Genomic DNA, 24014 nt, shown 5'->3' on the forward strand with positions numbered 1-24014 from the left:
AAAAAAAAAAAACTCAAAAGATAGGGAAAAAAAAAATTCATCTAGACATTAATGTAGAGGATACAGATTTATCTATGTTGCTTCCTTCATCGTCATCTTCCCCCATCTTGTTAGGGTTTGTAGAGTTTGCACTTTGTCTTCAAATTTTCTCGCTCATCGTTCTTACCTCCGGCCATCTATAGAACTTCGATTTTTTACTTTTTTTTATCGATATTCCATTTTATTAACCCCAATTTTCCATGTATTGAACCGTACAATAGAAAATCGCAATTCCTCCAAGATTTCGTAAAGGTAACTCCTGATAGGATGTGGTCTTCTGTTTCCTGTAAGGATTAGAGCTAATCACTTCAGAATCGCTTGATTATAGTAAAATTGACTAAGTTTTTATTTATTTATTATTAATTATTAATTATTAATTTTTGATTGGTGTCTATTTATTTAATATTTGTAAATAATATTATTGCAGTGAGTTTATAATGATGTTTGTTTTGTTCTGTTATGCATCTGTATTGTTAAGTTCAGGTAATGGCAGCCATATTTTGTGAGGTTCTTTTGAACATATTTTACAGGATCTTTTAGGTTATATCTGGGATCCTGTCAGTGATTACTGATTTTTATTTTTTTTAATTTATCTCATGATCTGGCTGTTGAAATGTAATGAACTAGGGATTTGGTTCTGAGAAAGAGTAAATATAAACATTAAAAGAGGGATAAGTGAGAAAGAGATCAAGAATGCTTGTTGTCACGTGCATTTAGATGATGAACACTCCTACAATAAGCTTGGTTCCTCATTTATCAATTATTATTTACTATTCGATTCAACAAGAATATTAACAAAAAAGAAAATATTGAAGTTTCAATATGCCTTTGGTTTCAGATCTACCATTCTGTTGGACGAATGCCAATAGCGTTATTGAAAATAGTTAGAGTTTTAGCCTGAGATGAGCGAGGATAACAATTTTTAATAAATAGAAAATAAAGTATTGAAAATGAAGATATGTTGCATGATGATTCCTTATCTGAGCTGACTCTATTTGTTTATTGTGACTTATTTCAGATTGATGTATTTTAACAATTTATGAAGTTACCGGCACCTTGAATTAGCTTCCGTTGATGTGATTTCCTGCTACTTTGCAGCGGAAGTTCAGAGAACCCACAAACTCTACGTCTTTCACTTCATAAGTACTATTCTTATCAAAGTAAGTTTAACAAAATCCAAAGTAGATTTTTTTTTGTGCTGGCGTGGGTGTGCAGATTATGGTTATATGCTGACTCCTTAGTTCGTGCAGGGAAGACAAACCAGGGACATTATTTCTTATTGCCTTTTGTGCATGAGGTTATGATGGGGACTGAGCTTATGAGAATATGTGTTAAAGAAGACAATGATGATTTTCCATCAGTTCCGCCAGGTTTTGAGTCATATACATCTTTCTCTCTGAAGAGGGTAGAAAACAATGGAAAACAAGATGATAAAAACATGATCAGTTGTTCAGCCTCTACAAGTGCTTCTGAATCACCATCAACTATGGTGGAAAATGATGCTCAAGTTCGTGAAACTGCAAAGGTTCCTAGATCTCTTCGACGAAGACCATGGATTAATTATGGACAATACGAGAACCATTCAGAAGAAGACTCTGACTGTGAGCGGCTTGATCAAGTCAGTCCCAAATTGGTTCATTTTTTTTGTCTAGATTTTGAATACAAAACACAACTTTTTTAAATTTCTTAGTGCACTGAATTCTGGTTGGTATCTTACATACGAATGTCAATGCAGACTTTGTCCTCTAGGGCCTGTCTTCCTCGGGGAGTCATCCGTGGATGTCCAGATTGCAGTAATTGCCAAAAGGTCTATATATAAAACATACATGATTTATTTCTGTCGGAAATTATTATTGTCCTCATTATTGATGAATTGCTCTAGTTCGACTCCATTCTCATCTATTAATGTCGTTTGTTTTATTATTGTCATTATTTTAATAACTAAATATATACATACATCGATTTTTTGAAAGATGAATTTATTAAGAGAAAAGTAGTAATAATGGCGTTTGTATTGCCAAGTTTTATGAATTGGGGTGGTCCTTTACTGAATGTTAAAATAGAAATGGCTTGGTCTACCTGCTCATCATTGAGCTCAGCAATGAACTTGAGTTGGTAATTTATATATTATAGGAGTTAATTTATCATAAATTGGTGCTATTGGGCATCTCTCTTGCGTGATGAGTAATTGACAATTGAAGTTTCTGACAGGTTGTTGCCAGATGGCGACCTGAAGATGCTCGTAGGCCAAATATTGAGGATGCTCCTGTTTTCTACCCCACTGAAGAGGTCTTGTGCAGTTCCTGTGGCACATTTGAATTCACTTCTGTCCATTCGCCTGTTCTGTTTAGTTCTGTCAGTTTGCTTTATGAGGAAATCATACCTCTGACTTTTCATTTTTATCCAGGAGTTTCAAGATACTTTGAAATATATATCAAGCATTCGCTCCAGGGCTGAGCCATATGGAATTTGCCGCATTGTTCCACCTTCTTCTTGGAAACCCCCCTGTCCTCTCAAGGAAAAGAGTAAATGGGAGGCTTCTAAATTTTCTACACGTGTACAGCGGATTGACAAACTTCAGAATCGTGATTCAATGAGAAAAATGTCAAGGGTTCAAAGTAATATGAAGAGGAAAAGGAGAAGATGCACAAGAATGGGGGTGGATAATGGCACTAGAAGAGGACCCAATACAGGATTTTGTGAAGTGGAAAGGTTTGGGTTTGAACCTGGTCCAGAATTTACCTTGGAAACATTTCAGAGATATGCAGAAGATTTTAAGCTCCAATACTTCAGAAAAAATGAGAATGTATCTCATTTGGGTGCTAATACAACAATTTTAAATGGTACCTCAGAGCCTTCAGTGGAGAGCATTGAAGGTGAATATTGGCGGATGGTCGAGCGTCCCACCGAAGAAATTGAGGTCACATTCTGTAGAATCTTAATAATTTGCTTCTGTACGAAACTATTATCTATTTGTTGCCCTTATTATATGCTGCGCCATTTACATTTAATTTTCTATCACTTCCAGGTGCTTTATGGAGCTGATCTGGAAACTGGGATTTTTGGGAGTGGTTTCCCTAGTAAATCTAGTCAGCTAGGTTCTGCTTCACATGAACAATACATAAAGTCTGGCTGGAATTTAAATAACTTTGCAAGGCTTCCTGGATCTCTGCTCTCTTATGAGAGCAGTGATATATCTGGTGTTTTAGTACCGTGGTTGTACATTGGAATGTGCTTTTCTTCCTTTTGTTGGGTAAGGACTGCATATTTTCCTTATTTTCTAGCATGTATTTCATTGAATTAATCACAATTTGTGTTTACAGTGCTTGAGACCAAAGAAAAAGATTGAAAAAAATACGTTATTTCTCATTGATTTAACTGTACAAAAGGATACGTGGATAATGGAATATATATACATATATGTGTGTGTGGACACTTATATAGAAACAAGAAGCTAAAAGTATGAAAAGAATTGAGCTAAATCTAGGTATTTGATTCAATTTACATAATTGTTAGGGATCCATTGCACAGTATGGGAGTTGAGTTCCTCATTGGTAGTATCAGATTCTAGTGTGAGGTTCATAAGGCCTTGGGCTTCCCAGCTACCATAGATAGCTTTTATGGTGTGGTTTTCCCAAGGTTCTTATGAATTGGTATGAGAGTTTTCCACCGTGTTAGTTGCACAGGTTTGCCTTGGATTAGTAAAAGGGATAGTTCATAGACAGTCCTCATGGGAGCTTAGGCTGCGATGTGTGATGAGATGTTAGTTTCCAATTGTAAGGTATGGGACTTGAACCCACATTGGGACTTGAATCCCACATTGGATGTATGAGATTGTAGTGTGAGATTTATAAGGTCTCTGTCTCTCCAACTACTGCTCCTAGCTTTTTTTGGTGTGGTTCTTGTCAAAATAATGTACAGTAAATATCTCCAAAGTAGGCTCTTTACGTAATACAAATAAAGTCTGATATAAATAGAATTAAAGTCAACTAAATCAAATCTGTATCAAATATCCTGGAATGTATCTGTAATCTATGTAGTCTATTGACAATAGCTGTCAGTTACATACTTATGTGTTTTTTGTGTCTTTGAATGCTCTTTGAGGATGGAAAGGATGTGCATTTGTGTGAGAGTAAGGGGAAACATAGCATAGGTGACATCTTTTTGCTCTGATTTGTTTGTTAAACCACAATAACAGGACTATTTTTGTGTTGAGTGGCAATTTGTTGATGTTGTGTGAGTGTTTATGTGTGGCAGAGTGAGTCCTTAGTTGGCATAGGATCCGTAGTTTGTAACAACTTCATATTTTCTCTATGGTTTAATTGTGAATGCAGCATGTGGAAGACCACCATTTATATTCATTGAACTACATGCATTGGGGAGCTCCAAAATTGTGGTATGGAGTCCCTGGAAAAGATGCCTGCAAATTGGAAGAGGCTATGAGAAAGCATTTACCAGAACTTTTTGAAGAACAGCCCGACTTGCTTCATAAGCTGGTGCGTAAAAGTTTTGCTATTACTTGGCAAACGGCATTTGATCTTGTTTGTTTTATCTGCTTCAGAGGTGGCAAAAAAATCAAAATTATGTTGTCATTTGGTGGAGTTCCATATTTTACATCTTCATTTTACCCAGCTGTCCATATTTTTACTATTAGGCAGTAAATAATTATGTTGGATGATGTTGTTTATTTCTTTGGACGTATATTTATCTGCTCCTTGCATTTCTGACTTGTTGCAGGTCACTCAGCTTTCTCCTTCTATCCTTAAGTCTAAAGGAGTACCAGTTTATAGGTGTGTCCAAAACCCTGGGGACTTTGTTCTGACATTTCCTCGAGCTTACCACTCTGGGTTCAATTGCGGTTTCAACTGTGCTGAGGCTGTTAATGTAGCTCCTGTTGACTGGCTGCCCCATGGGCATATTGCTATAGAGTTGTACCAGGAACAGGGGCGCAAGACTTCTATATCACATGATAAGCTGTTACTTGGGGCTGCAAGGGAAGCAGTTCGAGCTCAATGGGAGCTTAATTTGCTAAAGAAGAATACTTTGGATAATCTACGATGGAAGGATGTCTGTGGAAAGGATGGCTTTTTGGCCAAAGCACTTAAGGTATATTATGCTTCTTCCTAGTAGGAGTGGATGATATTTATGATACTTTGTTGGCTACTCAATCAGTGCATGCACTCTATTTGGCTATTTCATTGATTAGTTTCCATTTTCTAAAATAGTGGTTTCACATATAAATGATACTTTTTTTGTATGATTCATGTGGTTAAGTCGTCTTATCAGTTTCAAGTTTAAAATTATTACATTGAGCATTGTAAATCACCAATATGATATGTTTGAAATTATTTTTAGATTACATTTGAATCATGCCATTAGATACAAATTATGAATTACGATAAAAAATCAGCTTGACAATTCACAATTTGAGTTTTGATCTGAAAACCTCCTCACCATGAGTGCTTTTGGATTTTGTCTGTTCATCCCTTTCTCCTACCCCACCTTGGCTTTTTTTTTCTTCTGTATTATGTTAGTTGATTGTGGAGAGTCTGTAAACTGATAGCCTAAAGTGCTAGATTGAATTTAAATGTTTTTGATTAAGTTTATTTTTAGAGGTAGAAAGAGATTTCCATACAGATGAACAAGGATTGTTATCCAAAAATGCAATAAAAAGAAAAGGAAAAATCAAAATTCAATGATTCCTGTGTCATTAACTAGTTATCCTAGAAGTTTCGTTTATTTGAACATTCACTCTCATCGATGTTATGCACCCCTTTACTCAAGATGCTTTTAAACTTGAAGTCTAAATAATGCATAGGCCTTCTTTATTTTTTTGTGAGATTCAACTTTATTATAGAAAAATGGGGGTTGCCAAGGATCAAGCTCCTGAACACCTGAACTTTTGTTCTATTTGATTGACATTTTAGGATCTTGTTTTAATAGGAACGATTTTACGGTAGAGCAATTGTTATCTGTCAATTACAATTTCAAAAAGTAATTGAAATTCATTCTTCTAATTAATAAGTGTTCTCCTTCCCCTGTCCCCGCCCTGCCAAGAAAAAAACTAAAATATTAAAGATATTAATCAAAGTGAAATGCAAATTCTATAAAATTACATCACCACCAGTACCTTCTATTTAATTTTAATAATCTCTTTTCCTATGTTACTTGTGATCTAGATGCGTGTTGAGATGGAACGAGCAAGAAGAGAATTTCTCTGCAGTTCTTTACAGGCATTAAAAATGGAGAGTACCTTTGATGCTACTGATGAAAGGGAATGCAACATATGCTTTTTTGATTTACACCTATCTGCAGCTGGCTGTCGCTGTTCCCCAGATAGATATGCTTGCTTGGATCATGCAAAGCAGCTTTGTTCATGCTCTTGGGAATCCAGATTTTTCCTCTTTCGGTATGATGTTGGTGAACTAAATATTCTGGTGGAGGCATTGGAAGGAAAATTAAGTGCAATCTACAGATGGGCAAAATCAGATCTTGGGCTGGCGCTATCATCTTATGTTTCATCAGGCAAGGAAACAATACTTAAAGAATTGAAATCTCATTCATCCAGTTTGTCTCATTCTTCCAGGGCCACTTTGAATAAAGAGATGGCTTTGCATCCACCAAATAAATATATTGATGATTCTCAATTGGTTGACGTCCCAATAGAGAATCAAGCAAATAGCAAAGATCAGAGCTATTTTCAACAGAGAAAATCAGCTGAAGCTATTTCATTTTCATGTTCAACGAAGGACTTGCTAACATTTAACAGCTCAAAACCTACATCTGATATTCCTAATCATAAGATCTGTGTTAGTAAGGAAGAATCTGTTATTTGCAGCACAAAGATGAAAACACCTGGTTGTCAATTGTCTCAGGAGGATACATCGTATGCTTTATCTACTCTATCTCAACAAGGAGGTGAGAAAAGATCACTTTACAGGCATAACAACGTTATACTTCTTAGTGACGATGACGAAGACGAAAAGATGTCTGATTCAAATAGAAGGAAGGAACTTTCTTCTATGCTTGTAGGTCCTGGAGATAAGTCAAGCCCATTTAACAATATAGAAAGTACAAACTTGACCATTTCTGTGACAGATACTGCTGTGATTGGTGAAAGGGATGCTATTACATTACCCCATGAAAATATGAGTTCTAATTCAATTCAGTCTTTGCATGTGAAACAAGAGTGTCATGAATACACAGGAACAGTTCTAGCCTCTACCCCACTAGATCTCTCTTGTCATATTGGTCTTACAAGTGCACAATGTACTAAAAATATTTCAGCTCCTTCAAAAGTAGAAGCAAGTGATCATTGTTTGGAAAGTTTGGAGATTTCTCCTCTGAACCTACAACTTTCTGGCACTAAGGTTAAGACTGAAGATAATCACGAAAAGTTTGGAGGATGTTCCACTTCTAATGTAGCAGACAATGCGAGAGCTGTTAATGGGAACTTTTCTTGCGGTCCAAACAATTTCCGCCAGAAAGGTCCTCGGATAGCGAAGGTTGTCCGGCGCATCAACTGCAATGTTGAACCATTAGAATTTGGGGTTGTGCTTTCTGGAAAGTCTTGGTGTAGCAGTCAGGCTATATTTCCAAAGGGTATGTATGCTTGGTTGTAATGAATTGCAACTTCTATGCCACTGTTATATTGAGTCTGTAAGATGTGTATTTATGCAAACTAAATTAATTGATGCAGGATTTAGAAGCCGAGTTAGATACATAAATGTCTCAGATCCATCCAGTATGTGTTACTATATTTCAGAAATACTTGATGCTGGACGTGGTTGGCCTCTATTTATGGTACTTTCACCTCTTTCTCAAATTGCTATCTTTTGTCATGCAATTTGACCATATATATATATATATATATATAATTATGTCTAGGAAGGTATTTCACATATCTGATGTAAATTTGATGTACTTATAATTTAAATCCTTTGTTGCTAATATCTTGCTGAGTTTTACCCCTTATTAAGTTGGCAAAAGTTTGATGGAAGATTCCTAGATCCTTTGCACTTCTGGAATGTTGTAGCCTTTAGAGCCACGCATGTTTGTTTTTCGAAAGTTGCTCCTTTTAACATGTAATGTTGTGAGAATTGATAGCCCTTTTATCCTATTAATTTGATTACCGATTATTCTGGCTTCTGGGCATCTAATTTTAAGAATGGAGTCATGAAAAAAAATGCAAACAAGGTGTTTGGCATTATGGGGTAATCTTTAATGGAAGCAATCATGTGTTTAACCTAATAAGCAACTTATTTCCTTATCAAGTTAGATCAAAATGCATATTTCAAAAACGTTTTAGGTGTTGGTTGGATTTCGTTAAAATTTTCGTTGGATATCGAAATAGGTTGGTATGAGTAATTAGTTGACTCTAACTGGGAAGAGCTGTTGTGTGAAATAACGAAAATCTTGTTTTACTCCTCAGGTTTCCTTGGAAAGTTGTCCAAGTGAGGTCTTCATCCATATGTCAGCTGCAAGATGCTGGGAGCTCGTCAGAGAGAAAGTGAATCAAGAAATTGCAAAGCAACATAAGCTGGGAAGAAAGGGCCTTCCTCCTTTACAGCCCCCTGGTAGCCTTGATGGCTTAGAAATGTTTGGGTTTTCTTCACCAGCAATAGTGCAGGTAATTTTACTGATAAAACACTTGAAAGAAAAAAAAAATAAAAAGGTTAAATGAATTGATCGTATCATAGAAGCATAAGCAAAAGTGAACTTATGCTTTTCAGCTTTTGGATAAGTTAAGTATGGCAGTTGATTTTTGCCTATTTATATGAGAAGCTCAAATATTTTATTATTTTATTTTCTTCTCGTATTAGTGTATATAATATTTTTTAATCCAAATAGGGCCTAAAACCCATATATGATTCCAAGGACTTCATTTATGTATAACATGAGCTGAAACTCGTCACCTTCCACAGACTAATATGTAAATTATGGGCATAACAAATTTTATAGCTTCTTTTAGATGGACATGATAGTGATTCAGGATTGAACTATATACATATGAAGTAGGCATTTATGTTAAAGAAATCACAAAAAGCGTTTTCATGAAAATGCAACTAAGCATTTTTCTAACAAGTTTCCTGATTTATTGATACACAAACCTAACACTCTCTTAGCTAGTCTCTTTACATTAGGGCTAATGGAACTCTTAACGAACATTTCATCTCCTTTGGTTACAGTAACAATCTTGTCACATGTTTTACATCTGGAATTTAAAAGTAGTCTTATTCTTAAAAGTCATGTTTTAGGGATATATTAAGCTTCTTTCTGGTTATCCATCCGTATAGTTATCATCTGTAATGCACATTTGATTTTGTTTTCCTTGGGCATAATTTTGAATTTTGATAACTATAAGATAAAGATACCACCTACTTTCTTTGAACAGGCTATTGAGGCGCTGGATCGAAGTCGAGTGTGTAGTGAATATTGGGACTCACGGCCGTACTCACGTCCTTTAGGACAGATTTCACAACCATGCCAAAGCAGTGTTAGTGGTGGCATTGGTCAAGGTGTTCTTTTGAACAAAAACATTCCCGTTGAAGTTGTTGCAGTATTAAGGAGCCTGTGTAAAAAGGCTAATGCAGAAGAATTGAACTCGTTGTACAGCATTCTTAGTGAAAGTAGGCCCCAGGCTGACAGGAGCCAAATTGCGCAATTTCTTAAAGAAGAGATTCAAAAATCACAACCACCCTAGGTAATTCATTATTTGGACGGAATTGTTCATACGCCTAACCTTCTCACGTGTATATTGTAGTTCCTCCCAGGTTGCACATGCAATTTCTTGCAACCTTAATCTTTTGATTTTTTTTTCCCATCTGAATGGAGGTTATAGAGAAAGAGAAAGAAAAAAACGAAAATAAAATTAGAAAAAGTGTGGGTGGGGGAAGCCTATTTCCCTTCAAAATTTTGCTCTTGTGGCAGCTGGGAGATGTGGAAAGTTATCGAGTGCCACCGTGGCTGTCTCATCTGAAACTCTGAAGGGCCAGGCTACCAGGCCTCTATAATTGATTTTGATTCATATGTTGTACACGCAGTTTTAAACTACATGTAGGTTTCATGTTTAGATTTCATTAATTATTTTAGAAAATAGCTTTTTACTCGTATTAAGCTGTTTTCTCCAAAAAAGTACATATCTTATAAAAGGGCTTTTTTTTATTCCACAGTTCATAAAAGTTTATTATCGCCTAGAATGTAGATGATTTCAAAAGTTGAGAATGATAATTTCCTTAACCAAATTATTTTTTGCTTAGTTAATGTAATTTATTGAAGTAATATAATTAGCCAGATTGTCTTTAAATCGATTAAGAATTAGCACAAATGGAAAACATTAAAAAAATTATCTTCTAGTTACTTTGTAAAATAACCTTTACAGCTTATTCAAATAAAAGGCCTTTATCTGTTTTTATTATTTTAGGATTGGTTGCATTTTTTATTTCAATTTTATGTAAATTTGTTATCTTTTTTGTTAAACAATTATTTAGTGTGTTTGGCTTCTACATTTTTTATTTACTTCAGTGATAACTAAGGTGAATAACATTAAAATGGATTTTAACTTGGGAGCTCATTATGGGTTTAAGTTGAGTTGGGTTGAAAAAATTTAATTTTTTTAAAAGTGGGTTGAAGTAAACTTGGTTCACTTAATCTATGGGTTAAACGAATTTGAGTCGAGTTGAATGTTGGTTGATCCATTTAAACAATCAACTTTCTTTTACAATTTTTTTAATTTTTTTATAATTATTTACTACTTTTAATTATACAGGTTTATGATTTTATTTTTTAAATATTAGAATGTTACTCAATAATATTTAAATAGTTTAAATATTTAATTAATTTGTTTGTCAAATTATATATGTTAATATTTTAATATTTAATTATTATTTTTATAATAATATTTTAAAAACTAGACAAACATTTTGATTCTATTATTAAAAAAGATAAATTAAGACAATTCATTCTCATCCTTATGTAATAAATATATAAGATAAATTACAAAAAAAAAAATGGTAAGTGAGTTCACCTATTAGTTCACCCGCTTGTGGTAAGTCGAGCTAGGTTAAAAATTTTTTGACTCATAAAAGTTGAACCGGATTAAACTAATCTTTTTTTAGTTCAACCCATGGTGAATTAATTTGTGGAAGTCGGATTGACTCAATTTTTTACACCCCTATGATGTATCATGAACCAATTTTACAGATCGTTGATCAAATATAACCTGTGGCATAAGATTGATCTTGTTATTCACATAATATGGGGGTGTAAAAAGTAAAAGCTGTGTTGACAACATAAAATATTTCCTTTGGGATAAGATTGATCTTGCTACTCAAATTTGTGATCACTGGTGTACAACTTGCAGTGATGCTCCATCGTAGTTTTCACCTCTCTTCACTTCATTTTTCAAAATCTAAAGATAAAACTTCTTAATTGTTTTGAAAGATACTTCTCATTTTAATGATTCATTTTCTTCAAATTTTATAGTCTAATTGAGTAACTAATTTTCACCATTATAATTAGGAATGTCAAAATTTGTATATGCTGGATAAAATCCATAATGGATAAGAAATAATTATTGTAAATAAATACCCTCAAATAACAGGTACGCGTATTTTTAATACACGCATGTTAACAGGACGGGTATGAGTATTATAGTATCCGTACCCATGGATACCCGTACCCGCATACTCTAATTTAAATTAAAAAAAAAACATGATTAAAATATTAACATATCAATTTTGAATGAGTTATTTTTTTATCAATTAATTTAAAAAAAAATCATTTCTTTATAAACTGTCATTCAACACTATCTAAATGAGTTATTTGGACTTTATTTAAAATTTATGAATCTTATGTATTTTATTTTATTTGAATTTATAATTAAAATATATTGTTGAATATTTTTTTTTATTCTTTTTTAAATATTATTAAAAAATTATATGGATACTCACATAATATATAGTTACAGGTAAGAGATAAGATAAATATTTATCTAATAAATAAAATATTAGAAAGCTACTGCTCGTTACATCCTAATTATAACTCAACCCTTCTTTATTTAACGATATTTGCAACATGTACTCCAAAAATAGTTGCTGTAAATGTAGTAATAAATACAAATAAAAAAATTTCTCAGAAAGATATTATTGTAACTTCTTTTTTATTGTTATCAGTTTGACTCTAAGTCGGTAATATCAAAGCAACATGACGTTGACTCGTACAGTTGATTTGATACTTTATTAAGATGGAAGAAGCATGTGTAATATGTTTTTATATAATTTCCTATCAAGTGGTCTATTAATAATAGAAGGGATATTGGAAAAAAAAATCAATGGAAGGGAAAATGAAGTATGAATTACTAGCTAATGTTTATTTTTCATATTTTGAAATGAATACAAAATGAGAATTTAGAGATACACACAACAATTGCTAATAATAACTCTTTTATTATTACACCTTTAAATTAGTTCTCAACAAAATTAATTTACAAAGAAAGTATATTAAATTTTATAATTTTATTGTGATTTGACGTATTGGTCTTTATTATGAAAGAATTGATGCATTCTATAAGGATTCTTTTACAAAGAATTATCATATTAGGAAATCAAACTAGTAACTTTGAACTCATACCTATTATTATTGGATCGAATGTTTATAAGTACGCAAAAAATTTAAACTAATAGTTAATTCACAAATATTTCTGCTTAAAAGTATACTAACTCAAACACTGCTATTAAGTTATGACATTACACAATTATGTTACACTATAGAACAATTGATACACTCTATATTCTATATTAGGTACTTAATAAATCAACAACCGATTATTTTTTAGACCATTGTGATACAAGATTACAATTAAAAAAACATTAATGCTTTAAAGGTGGATCTTTAGTTATTCAAGTCAATTGTTTAATCAACATCACATGACACAAGATTAAGATGAAGAAACATTGATGTTTTAGAGGTGGATCTCCTCTCATTTAAGTCAATTGCTTAAACAACCTAAAAAAATTCTTGAGAGAGAAATGTTTTAGATGACACATGTTTAAAGTTAAGATTATGTTGCATACTTCCATAGGTTAAGATACCTTGTTATTTTCTTGACCACTAACCAATGAGAATCTAAGGAATATTTGCATACACTAATCAATATTGTTCATCACAAAACCAAGTTGTGATACGATATTGTAGAACATTGAAGTTTCTCAACTACAAAAATTTGTACAAAGTAGAATCAAACATAAGTTAAATCCTCCTTTAAAAAAGTTACAATTATTCACCACAGTAGAAGAGATTGAACTACCTTTAGTCATATTAGTTTTCTATAGTAAGTCTTATGTATACATATTCTAAACAATAATAATACATTTGTTCAGAAGATGTTTGATTTTGATACCCATAAAATAATATAATAAATCAAGATGTTTGAGAGAAAACTTGATATTTAATTAATCAATAAGGGATTGCACCAATTGAGAAAAGCTCCCTATAACAATAATATCATCAACTTATGCATGTAAGTGAAGAATATGTTCCTTAGTTTTGTAATAAAAAAAAAAAATGGAAGGATCACATTTACTTGTTTTGAAGCCAAAGTTTACCACTCATGTAGAGCTTGTTTTAAATCATGCAAAATTTGTTGTGTTTACACATTAAGGGTTTATCATTTTATTTTAAAAAAATGTGATTTTTGTATATATATGGTTTCATCAAGAATATCATTTAAGAATGTATTATTGATATTTAACAAAAGATCTCACTTATTGGTGATAGTATGTGTGAGTGGTTTTACATTAAAGTCAACCATGCTAGTGTTGAAAATCTTTTACTACCAATCTAGGTTTATACTTCTTCAAATATCTATTCACATTTTCTGTTTTTCTATAAACTATAAACTCACTACACCTAAGAAATATTCAAATTGTTTTATTCAAAACATTACATTCATCTTTCATAACAAAATACCATTTCAGATTAGTTTAGATTTTCTCTGTATTCTTAGGATCACAATAAGATATAGATGGAGAAATTCTATGCTTACTAAAGATAAGTTTATATTTGATTTTCACGGTTTACATGTTTTGACATAGAAAAACAAACTCAAAACCTAAATCAGAAGATGACATAGAGTTTCAAAGAGTAGATAACTTTAACCTGATGGACCATTCTAATATTAAGAAAGAAGAAAAAGGATTGATCCATTAAAATGATGTATAGTGATTTGAGAATCATTGAAAAAATGTGCTATGATGAAAGAACAAATAGTTGAGTAGTTGTTGAAAAAAAAAATTATATTTAAAGAATTGTAGATTCATTAAAAATATCTTTAAAGACATTTATAGAATTTCTCAAGAGTAAAATAACATAAAAATGTATATTCATGATATTTAAGCTCATTTTCTACAACCATTCTAATGAAGGGTCATAAATAATGTCAAACAAGTAATGTGATTATCCAATACAATAAGCAAATATACAATTTCTATTTCACATTCATCTTGAGCAAATTATAGTGAAAATGAAGAATGTAACACCTAATGTCCAAATCCACGCACACAATCTAACGATTCATGTTATATTTCCACAATTACTTAAAATTCGGGATAAAACCAAATATAGTATAAAATCACGAAAAAAAAAAGATAAATATCAAAATAAAATTGATACAAATTTAGAAACCGAAAAAGTAATTAATTTTTATTTTCCAACTTAAGGTGGGGAGTTGCTAAACAGCATTATTACCCTTCCCTGTTCATTATATTTAACAGATTCATTCACTACATTAAACAAACTATTCACAAAAAATCAAATAATCAATACACCATTTTTATTATACAGTCTTTCGAAATTCATTAATTAACCAAATCAATTACATTTTAATTACCATCAATGTACATTTAAAGAAACACAATAATTTACTTCAAAAAAAAAAAAAAGAGTGTAACCAGCATCTTTCATTAAGTAATTTTAAAAGCTTACTCCAACCATTCATTCATTGGTTGTCCAAAACTGGTCCAATCATTACATAAATATATAAATATATATATATACCTCTTAAACTTATTTGAGTGGTTGACATTATGAAATAAAATAATGAAACAATTAATAAATAATAATAATAATAATAATTAAGAAAATGATAATGTTTGTTTGTACTATGGCAGGTAGGGGCCCACGATAATCCCGGAAAGTGGTGTTGCGACCGCTTATCTGGTAATTCTTATCCACAACGAATCGGCCCGCAACGCAATTGAGTGAGCCCATATCTTTTTCTCTCTCTTTATTTTTCTCTCTTTCTCTCTCTGCCCCTTATTCTGGTGGGCACATTCACTCGTTCTTCAACCTCCATTTCCCACACCCAAACCCAAACCCTTCTATCCACTCACCATGCCTCTTCCAATTTTCCCCACACCCACTCTCATCATTCCCATAATCACCGACCTCGCCGTCTTTATAGCTCCCCTCTGGATTGCAGTCATCGTCGGCGTTATCCTGGGCTGGGCCTGGAAGCCCAAATGGGCTTTCGACCCAAAACACGCTCTGCAAAAGCTTCGACCCCCTCGCTCCCCCAATCCCGCATTCACCTACCCCGCCACCACTACCACCGCCGCCGCCGGTGAGAAACGCGCCACCGGGAATGCGGTCGTGACGGAACACGATTTGCTGCACTTGTGGAAGTTGGTTGAGGAGAAAGACGGAGGCCCCGCGTGGAATCAGATGATGGACCGTTCTACCCCCACCATGAGCTACCAGGCGTGGCGTAGGGATCCTGAGGTACATAGGCCTTACCGTTTTGAACTTGTTAATTGATTGATTGATTGATTGATTCAACGGTGTGATGATTGAGGGTGCGTGTGTGGTAGAGTGGACCGCCGCAGTACCGGAGCAGGACGGTGTTCGAGGACGCGAGTCCCGAGTTGGTGAGGGATTTCTTTTGGGACGACGAGTTTCGGTTGAAGTGGGATGACATGCTTATACATGCTTCCACTATACAAGAGTGTGCTCTCACTGGAGCCATGATGGTGCATTGGGTGCGCAAGGTTAGCTTCTTCTACTCTCTCTCTCTTAGTAATGATACCGAGAGAAGTGCTTGTTGAAGTTGTTTGTTGATGATGTTGTGCAATTGTGGCTACAGTTTCCCTTTTTTTGCAGTGACAGAGAGTATATCATAGGGAGGCGAATTTGGGACGCTGGCCAAATTTACTACTGTGTCACTAAGGTTCCTTCCTATTATTATTATTAATTTCAAATTAAAATGCCTTTTTTTGTTCTAATTAATTGCGAATGAAATGCTTCTCATTAGTGTGCTTGGTAATTTTTCATAAGCCTCTTCCTTTCTAATATTTTTAAATATTTATTGGAGAAGAAAATAAAAATGAAGAAATAAATAAGTAAACTTCTCTCTAAACTAAAATTAAATTAAATTCTGGAACAGATTCACCTACTGGCTGTTTCGTAGAAGTTTTTGTTCTAATTTGTAGAAGCTCTTAGGGAATGTTTGATGAGTTTCTTCGTAAATACTTCTAGAAGAGGAAATAAGAAGAAAAAAGAGAAATTAGTTTCTCCCTTCCTGATTTGTTGTTCTCTAAATTTTTATTTCTATCTTGAGCTTAAGTTAGTTTTAGCCTTTGGAGGAGTTCATTCCGTTCTTTTCGTATTAGTTTTTCACTCTAAAAGTGGTTATGGAGAATTTTGTCCAAACGATTATTCTAATGTATTGTGTATAAACCAATTTTATCCATTGAAGAACCTTTTTTCTTTTATGATAGTTTGTGAAGAAGTTTATCCAATTAGTGTTTACTTTTAGTGTTCGCTTATGTCCATTATGAAATTAAGGTTGTACTTAGATCATGTACGGATTCATTTGGCTTGTCTTTTTTTGTTGAGTCCGTCTTTGATGCTAATTTGTTTATTTGGTTTGGCTCGTGTGTGAAGAGTTATAGAGCTATGGTTGGTTTGTGTACAATGCATCGAGCTGTCTTAGACTTACTTGATTGAGTCTTTTTGGAAGTATTAATCAAATTTAGCTTATGGGAATTAAATAAGCTGTTTTCAATTTGAAACAGTGTTTGTTTGGTAATTATAATAGTTTTCAGTTTTTCAGGAACCATCTTTTTTCTGGTTTGTGATATTGACTTGTGGCTTGTTTTTCTTCTTCAGGGAGTACCTTGCCCCTCCATGCCAAGGCATAACAAACCTAAACGAGTTGATTTATATTATTCAAGCTGGTGTATTCGTCCAGGTAGCAGGCAGTTTAGAGCTTGATTCTTGAAAGTAGTCTTTATTTAACTGACATTTCACTTGTTTAGAAATTATTATCATTTCGTGTTTGTGCATATCAAAACTATAAGCTGTGATTTTAGGAAAGATTACAAATATGTAGTTTGGAGACTGGGAGTGGAAGTTTTTCCTTATCTATCTTAATATTTTTTATAACGAAATCTGTGAAGGCTTTCAGATATTTTATTTGGAATGGTTCTCGTCTTCAGAGAAGTAGTATAGTTCTACTTGTGAACCCTAATGCTCACTTTCAACCTTTGACATATGGTTTACCTTTTTCTATCTTGGTGATTTTGTCGACCGCTGAGCATTATTTCACCTTAATTTGATTACTCAATGTCATTGAACTCTGTTAAAAAAATTACAACATATGTGAAACCATTTAGAGCAAACATTATTTTAATTGTTTCTCAGTATTTTCTGAGGTCTTCCATTCCTTTTAATTGTGACCATTTTATTGCACTGGAGCCTCTTTTATGTCTTCTTTAATGACCAAAGTACCAAACCTCCTTAGGTTAGTTTGGCATCCTATAAACTTTCTCTCGTTTACACTCATATAATTTGATTTCTCTTGTATTTCATTCTTCTGGTTATGCAATCAGCATCCCATTCTCTGCTGCATATAGCATTTTTCTCTCTTGACACTTCACTCACTAAATTTTTCTACCATGCATCAAGTTGGTCTTATAGATGTTTTAGCATTTTGTTATGTTAGTCTCAAACTATACTAAACGTAAATTGTGTTCCATGTTCTGTCTACTCCTGCTTGAACTCATTTTTTGATTTTACTCCTTCCTCATAAAAATTCTCTTAGAATTTGAAATCCAACTGGGGTTGGATTGAACTGGTTTTGGTTCATAATAGGATGGAACATGACCATAATCTTTTTATTTTCCTTGAAGTAGATTTTTATCAACGGAATGCCAAAGAGATCTTTAACGGGTTTTTGTTCTATGTTTTGCTTATTGGTCTTAGTCTGAAAACATTAAATACACCCTATTAAAGGCTATAAATTACTTAAATAAATATCAAACGACTATTGGATTTTTTATGTAATAAATACTTTTCTTTGAGTAAGAAGTTTTTATTCTTGATTTCTCATCATGTGCCAATAGGAACATAACATCATACAAAAAAACCATGTATAAATTTTGTATTATGTTCATTAATAGTTGTTCTATAGACAATAGATACTTATGTTCATCTGTTGCTTATCTGGATCCAGTCAAATCAAGGAAAGATGGCCAGCTGACTTCATGTGAAATATTATTGTTTCATCACGAAGATATGGGCATACCCTGGGAAATCGCTAAGCTTGGAGTTCGACAGGGTATGTGGGGAGCTGTGAAGAAGTTTGATCCTGGACTACGAACATATGAGAAAGAAAGGGCTTCTGGTGTACCATTATCTCCCTGTGCTCGTGCTGCTAACATCAACACTAAAATCAGTATGGACTACCTTAGTTCTCTGGAAAACTCGACCACCGATTTGTTAGAGACTGAAAATGAAGATTCTTCTGACAAACCAGTTGGGAGGAACATACCTAAGCTTCTAATTGTTGGTGGAGCCATTGCTCTTGCCTGCACCCTTGATCAAGGACTACTAACTAAGGCAGTTATATTTGGAGTAGCCCGAAGGTTTGCGAAAATGGGAAGGAGGTTGTGACATATTATGCTTTTGTCTTTCAGAAATGGCCATCCAATTTCCTCTTGCAGTGGAATTAGAAGTTGAGATGTTACTTCTTGCGTTGGAGCTACTACTGTTTATTGTGGATCTAGTTGGCAGCCACGGTTTAAGAGGATGGTATTATTCTTTCTTCATTTGTTTGATCTTCGAGGCAGCTTTTAACTGGAAATACGAAATAGGAACATTGTATCTTTATATCATTAAAGATTCTGGAGCTGCAGGAATAACATCAATATCCAGGTTTTTCTTCAGTTCATGTCCTTTTATTGTTAGCCTTGGCCGTATGATTGTATATCTCATCTTTTTCTAGCGCTTGGTTTTGAAAAATACAGTGATCAAGGTATGGTAGCTTTCAAAATTATATTGCATGAATGTTTATTCTGCCTGACAAGTCTCTGTAGATAAAACGAGAAAACCAGTTGATGAATAATTCAAGTAACACTTTGCTCCAAACCTGGTTTACTCGTAATAATTAATAGACTTTTTTAATATTACATGCTATGTTAATAATGTGCTTGCATAATTTTACAAGAAATGAGAGTTAGGTAAATTTTTAAATTAACATCAAAATATCATATATGACTTGGATTATAAAATATTAAGTTTAATAAACAGTCACGTGCAAATTTTGTACGTGTTTTCTGTTTTGGAAAGTTGTTCTTGAATAAATAAAACTAAAACAATAAAGTTTAAATCAGTCTTCTATTATTGATTGTGATTAGATTTTTGCTTCTCCAAAATTGTGGATTACTAGTGACCCAACTGGTTCACAATTTTCAGTTTAATTGGCCGTTTTTATTTATGGTTAATATAATTTTAATCTCGAAGAAAGTTGAACTAGGGTGCGTTAGAGATGAAAATTTTCATATACATGATGTTATGCTCGAATTTTATGTTGTATCATTTCCTCAGGATATTGTTTGGTATAATTGAATTTGAGTTGTATTTTCATTTCCAACTATCATAATTGAAATTGATCCAAATTAATAAATCTTATGTTTGGGTTGTGTACAAAAATAGTGAAATTATAATTCTGAGTTGAATGGTTATCGGAGTTAAACTGTAAATTGAAAAGAGAGCTTAAAATATTATGTCGTTTGCTATAAATAATTGAAAAAAAAAAACATCTTAAAATGATTAAAATTTAGAGATGTTTATAAGATCGAAATTGTCATTTTACAATGATATTTCAATCGAAAGAAAATGACCAGAAATACAAGTACTTTGAATCCATTAAAAATGTTAAAGATGAAAATTTGAAAAAAAAAAAAAAGCGGAGGGATTGGTTGGTAGAGAAAGGTGGCATCTTAAATAATTATAAACCTAAAATACCATTCATCATATTCAATTTAATTCGACTCATGTAACATAGTGAAGATCAAAGTTCATTCACTCGTAAATTAACTTATAAAAAGTCAGGATAATTATTTAATTTACTTTAATAAATATCTTTGCGGAACTTTCTATTGACTTCTTATGTCTAGTATTCACATGATTTGGAAAAGTTATTAAAATTTGACTTTTTTGTACATTTTTTTTTGGATAATTTTCTAAATAAGTTCTTATTATAATTTTTTAAATTTCAATTATGTTCACATTATTAAATTTTATCAATTATTTGTCATCAATGAAATTTTAATAAAACAAAAAAATAATATAAGCATAGGGACAACACAAAATTTATAATAAAAAAATTACATTTTATGAAACATACAAATTATATCAAGATTTAATAAATAAAAGAGGTAAAACATTAAATACATATTGTTCTTTATGAATAAAAACTAAATTAACTAGTTTATTTTCGCAATGAATTTTTTCACAAAAAAAAAGTTTTAATTACATTTACTGATAAAAATATAAATATTATTTACATAAATGCAAACATCGATTCATCTCATTTTAAGATTTCAATAAACTATTTATTGTTTTAAGAAACCATATCAAGCCAAAGTCTAATTTTAACCAAAGCTTCAAAAAATTTTCCTTTCAACCGTATTTCAAAGCATAAATGTCCCTCATAAATTTAGTAGAAATAGAAGTTTGCATCCTTCAAAAAAGTTGGAAAAACTCCTACATATTTACCCTGACTTCCTTTACAAATATCAACGCATGTAGTTAAATCAAGACAACCCTTAATTATACCATCAATGTTTATCTTAAGTCAATTAGAAGATGAAACATGTCATATTAGGTATGTAAATGAAACTACATTACCTTCTTTAGTTTGAATATTGACAAATTTCAATACCAAAAAATTAGAAACAATATTACCTCATGCTTCTTACATTTATTTTAAGGCATATGCATTAACTCCTTAATTTGAAAAACAGTAGAAGTAAAAGCAATTGAAACCCGAGATCTACTATGCATCCTTAATACTATGTCAAATTGACGGTGAGATAAAAAACATTTATTTCTTATACTTAGACTTAAAAAATCGAATACACTTCATTCTAGTCTAAGTCAATTTGTCATATGAAAACTCCAAAGCCTAAATGTATAGGTTTTTATTTTCCAATCGAATATCATTAACTTACAAAGTATCATTTATCCTAGAACTACACAAGATAGATCATTTAACGATGACCAATCATCATTTATGTGTCTTCCTAGTTCAAACAAAATATTGAATCCACTGTTCCACTTGAAGAAAAAACTTAATTGACCATTTATAAATTTGGAGGTTATAGGACAACAAACCAACAATCACAAAAAAGAAAAGTATCTTAAGAAGTCTAACAAAAGAAAAAAAAACATCAATATTGTAAAATTTACTTTTAACAATAGTTATTCATGAGTTGAGAATGTGTTATACTCATGCAAGAACGATGTCAAATTATACAAAAAAATGATTTATATCACCTTTGTATAGTTTATAGCGTATTATGTGCATATCCAAATGTGTAACTGAAACATTATCATCCAATTATAAATAAAAAAATAAATCCAGAGTTAAGGCATTGAGATTTTTTAACTTTATAGCACTTTTAACTTTCGGTCAAATTGTTTTTCATTTTTTTTCGGGGTTTAACATCTTCAAATTCTATATATATATATATATATATATAGAATCTAATTATTGATTTTTCATCTAATTATTTTTCAATAATATATACTTCAAAATATTAAGCTATAATTTTCTGAAAAAATGAGAACATTAACGTTTAGTTATTACACTTTTTTATTCTATACTTCTTCCATTCTATTTTATGGAGGTTTGATGGGTTAGGGAATGTTATGGATTTTTTGAATATACTCTTTATCTGTCTACTTAATTATTAATTAAAGATAATTCTGAAAAAAAAAACATTAATACACTACTAAAGTAATAAAAAAATAATTAATTTTAGTTTTTTTTTTTTTCAAAAACATGTAGAATTAAGGAAGTGAGTATTTAATTATAGGTATGTGTTGGTAATAGTCCAAATGTAACTAAAAAATTTTATATTAGATATAATAAACAAAGTTAAACACTTTATATAAATATTCATAATATCATTGTGTTAAGGTTTTTGTTCTAAAATTGATGTCAAATCCATAGAACTATAATTCATCCAATGACTTTTAATTGTATGATGAAATATATGAATAACCCACGTATAATGAAATATATGATACAATTTTTTTTAAATTAAATTAACAACATAAATCATCATGTATTATAATAATTAATAATATTTTTTTAATAATAACCCAAATTTATTAAAAGTATACAAAACATTTCAAATCACATGTCAATTCAAACAAATTTAGAATTAAATTAAGATCTGACAGCCATTTGATTGTGTTCCCTCTTCTACCGTTCTTTTTGCTGAAAGAGTTGCACTAAAAGATAAAAGATACACTTGGACAATGACAAACTTGTTCTTAGTAACAATTATTTTTAATATGTAAGATTGGAATATTTGAATTTCAGTTTTACTGTACTAAGTTTTAGTTTTTATTTTTTTTAAATAACCACTTTTGATTTGTAATACTGTATAACACTAGATAATTAAGTATTAAAAAAATGTTAATTAACAATTTCAGGTAGAACATATTTGTGGTGTAATATAATAGCAACATGTGATACTTAAAAAGAAAAGACTCTTATGATTCATAAATTTTTTTAATTTATTTATCTTAAAATAAGTGTCGAAGATTATAAAATAGTGATTGAAAATTTTGAGAAATGAAAACAAAAAAAATTATAAGGAATAAAATTAAAATTCTTATAAAGATGAAGAATAATCATTTTGAATTCTATAAAACTGAAAAATTAAAATTAGAAATAATAGACAGTGTACCTTAAGCGAATTTCAACGTTTAATATATCAATATCTGTGATATGAAGCCAGCTTTTTCATCTCATCAAGCTGAGACTAATTATAATAATCCATTTGTGTATTAATAATAGATATGGTTCCACTTAGAAGGCTAAAATAAAAATTCACTTATTTTATAAAGATTAAAATTAATCATTTGAAATTTTATAAAAATAAAAAACAAAAGAAACTTCATCTGTAAGGATTATATTTGGTAATAAAATTGAGTGAAAGCTTAAAATCATGACCAAAAAACTTTAGTGAAACTAACCCTTAGTTAAAAAGTTGTCAAATAATAAATATTAATTATTAAACTATATCGTAATATTAGGTAATTGCATTTTTTTATAACTTTAAATTGTTTTTTAAATTTTTTTCGTAATCCAAATTATTTATATAAATTAAAATTCAAATAATATTTATGTAAACATATATTTTTTATTATAATTTAAATAATTATCATTTTCACTAATTAAAACAATAATGAACTATATAACACTGAATTGAATCAATAATTTAAAAAGGCGTAGAAGTGAAATAATGATTAAAAAACTAAATAAATATAAATGGACATTAAGGTTCTACTTTAACAGATAAAATAACAAATTTTAATTTTATTAAATAAATAATTTAAAAAAATAAATGAAATGCCACAGCTGGAGATTCTCTTCACTGCATGCTCTTCAGTTCTTATGATAA

General features: G+C 31.4%; 2 protein-coding genes across 5 annotated transcripts; both read left to right on the forward strand.

Moving 5' to 3' along the window:
- On the forward strand, window positions 1–10210 carry PKDM7D (Transcription factor jumonji (jmj) family protein / zinc finger (C5HC2 type) family protein). Of its 4 annotated transcripts, none has more exons than XM_028079871.2 (13): window positions 1–291; window positions 1058–1199; window positions 1281–1657; window positions 1775–1846; window positions 2251–2328; window positions 2447–2959; window positions 3068–3292; window positions 4374–4535; window positions 4777–5145; window positions 6219–7641; window positions 7739–7842; window positions 8471–8668; window positions 9434–10210. In XM_028079871.2, exons 3-13 carry the CDS (start codon window positions 1340–1342, stop codon window positions 9740–9742), a joined length of 3771 nt encoding a protein of 1256 aa, XP_027935672.2. In that variant the 5' UTR covers window positions 1–291; window positions 1058–1199; window positions 1281–1339; the 3' UTR covers window positions 9743–10210. The 4 variants fall into 4 exon arrangements, with proteins under 4 accessions (XP_027935672.2, XP_027935671.2, XP_027935674.2 ...); XM_028079870.2 differs by having other exon boundaries at window positions 1290–1657; XM_028079873.2 differs by having other exon boundaries at window positions 1138–1199.
- Window positions 10211–15316: 5106 nt separating this feature from the next.
- CP5 (Polyketide cyclase/dehydrase and lipid transport superfamily protein) lies at window positions 15317–19259 on the forward strand. Its single transcript, XM_028081409.2, has 5 exons — window positions 15317–15816; window positions 15906–16082; window positions 16178–16261; window positions 17203–17284; window positions 18548–19259. Exons 1-5 carry the CDS (start codon window positions 15430–15432, stop codon window positions 18985–18987), a joined length of 1170 nt encoding a protein of 389 aa, XP_027937210.2. The 5' UTR covers window positions 15317–15429; the 3' UTR covers window positions 18988–19259.
- Window positions 19260–24014: the final 4755 nt, after the last annotated feature.

Source organism: Vigna unguiculata, chromosome 7, assembly GCF_037176805.1.
Source record: "Vigna unguiculata cultivar grain cowpea cultivar isolate G323 ecotype 2 chromosome 7, ASM3717680v1, whole genome shotgun sequence".
NCBI lineage: Eukaryota > Viridiplantae > Streptophyta > Magnoliopsida > Fabales > Fabaceae > Vigna > Vigna unguiculata.

Coding starts and splice junctions, on each gene's coding strand:
- PKDM7D (XM_028079871.2), top strand. CDS start 1,340: ATGATGGGGACTGAGCTTATGAGAATATGTGTTAAAGAAGACAATGAT. Junction 4,536..4,776: donor CCGACTTGCTTCATAAGCTG/GTGCGTAAAAGT, acceptor GACTTGTTGCAG/GTCACTCAGCTTTCTCCTTC. Junction 7,843..8,470: donor GTGGTTGGCCTCTATTTATG/GTACTTTCACCT, acceptor TTTACTCCTCAG/GTTTCCTTGGAAAGTTGTCC.
- CP5 (XM_028081409.2), top strand. CDS start 15,430: ATGCCTCTTCCAATTTTCCCCACACCCACTCTCATCATTCCCATAATC. Junction 16,262..17,202: donor TTTACTACTGTGTCACTAAG/GTTCCTTCCTAT, acceptor TTTCTTCTTCAG/GGAGTACCTTGCCCCTCCAT. Junction 17,285..18,547: donor AAGCTGGTGTATTCGTCCAG/GTAGCAGGCAGT, acceptor ATCTGGATCCAG/TCAAATCAAGGAAAGATGGC.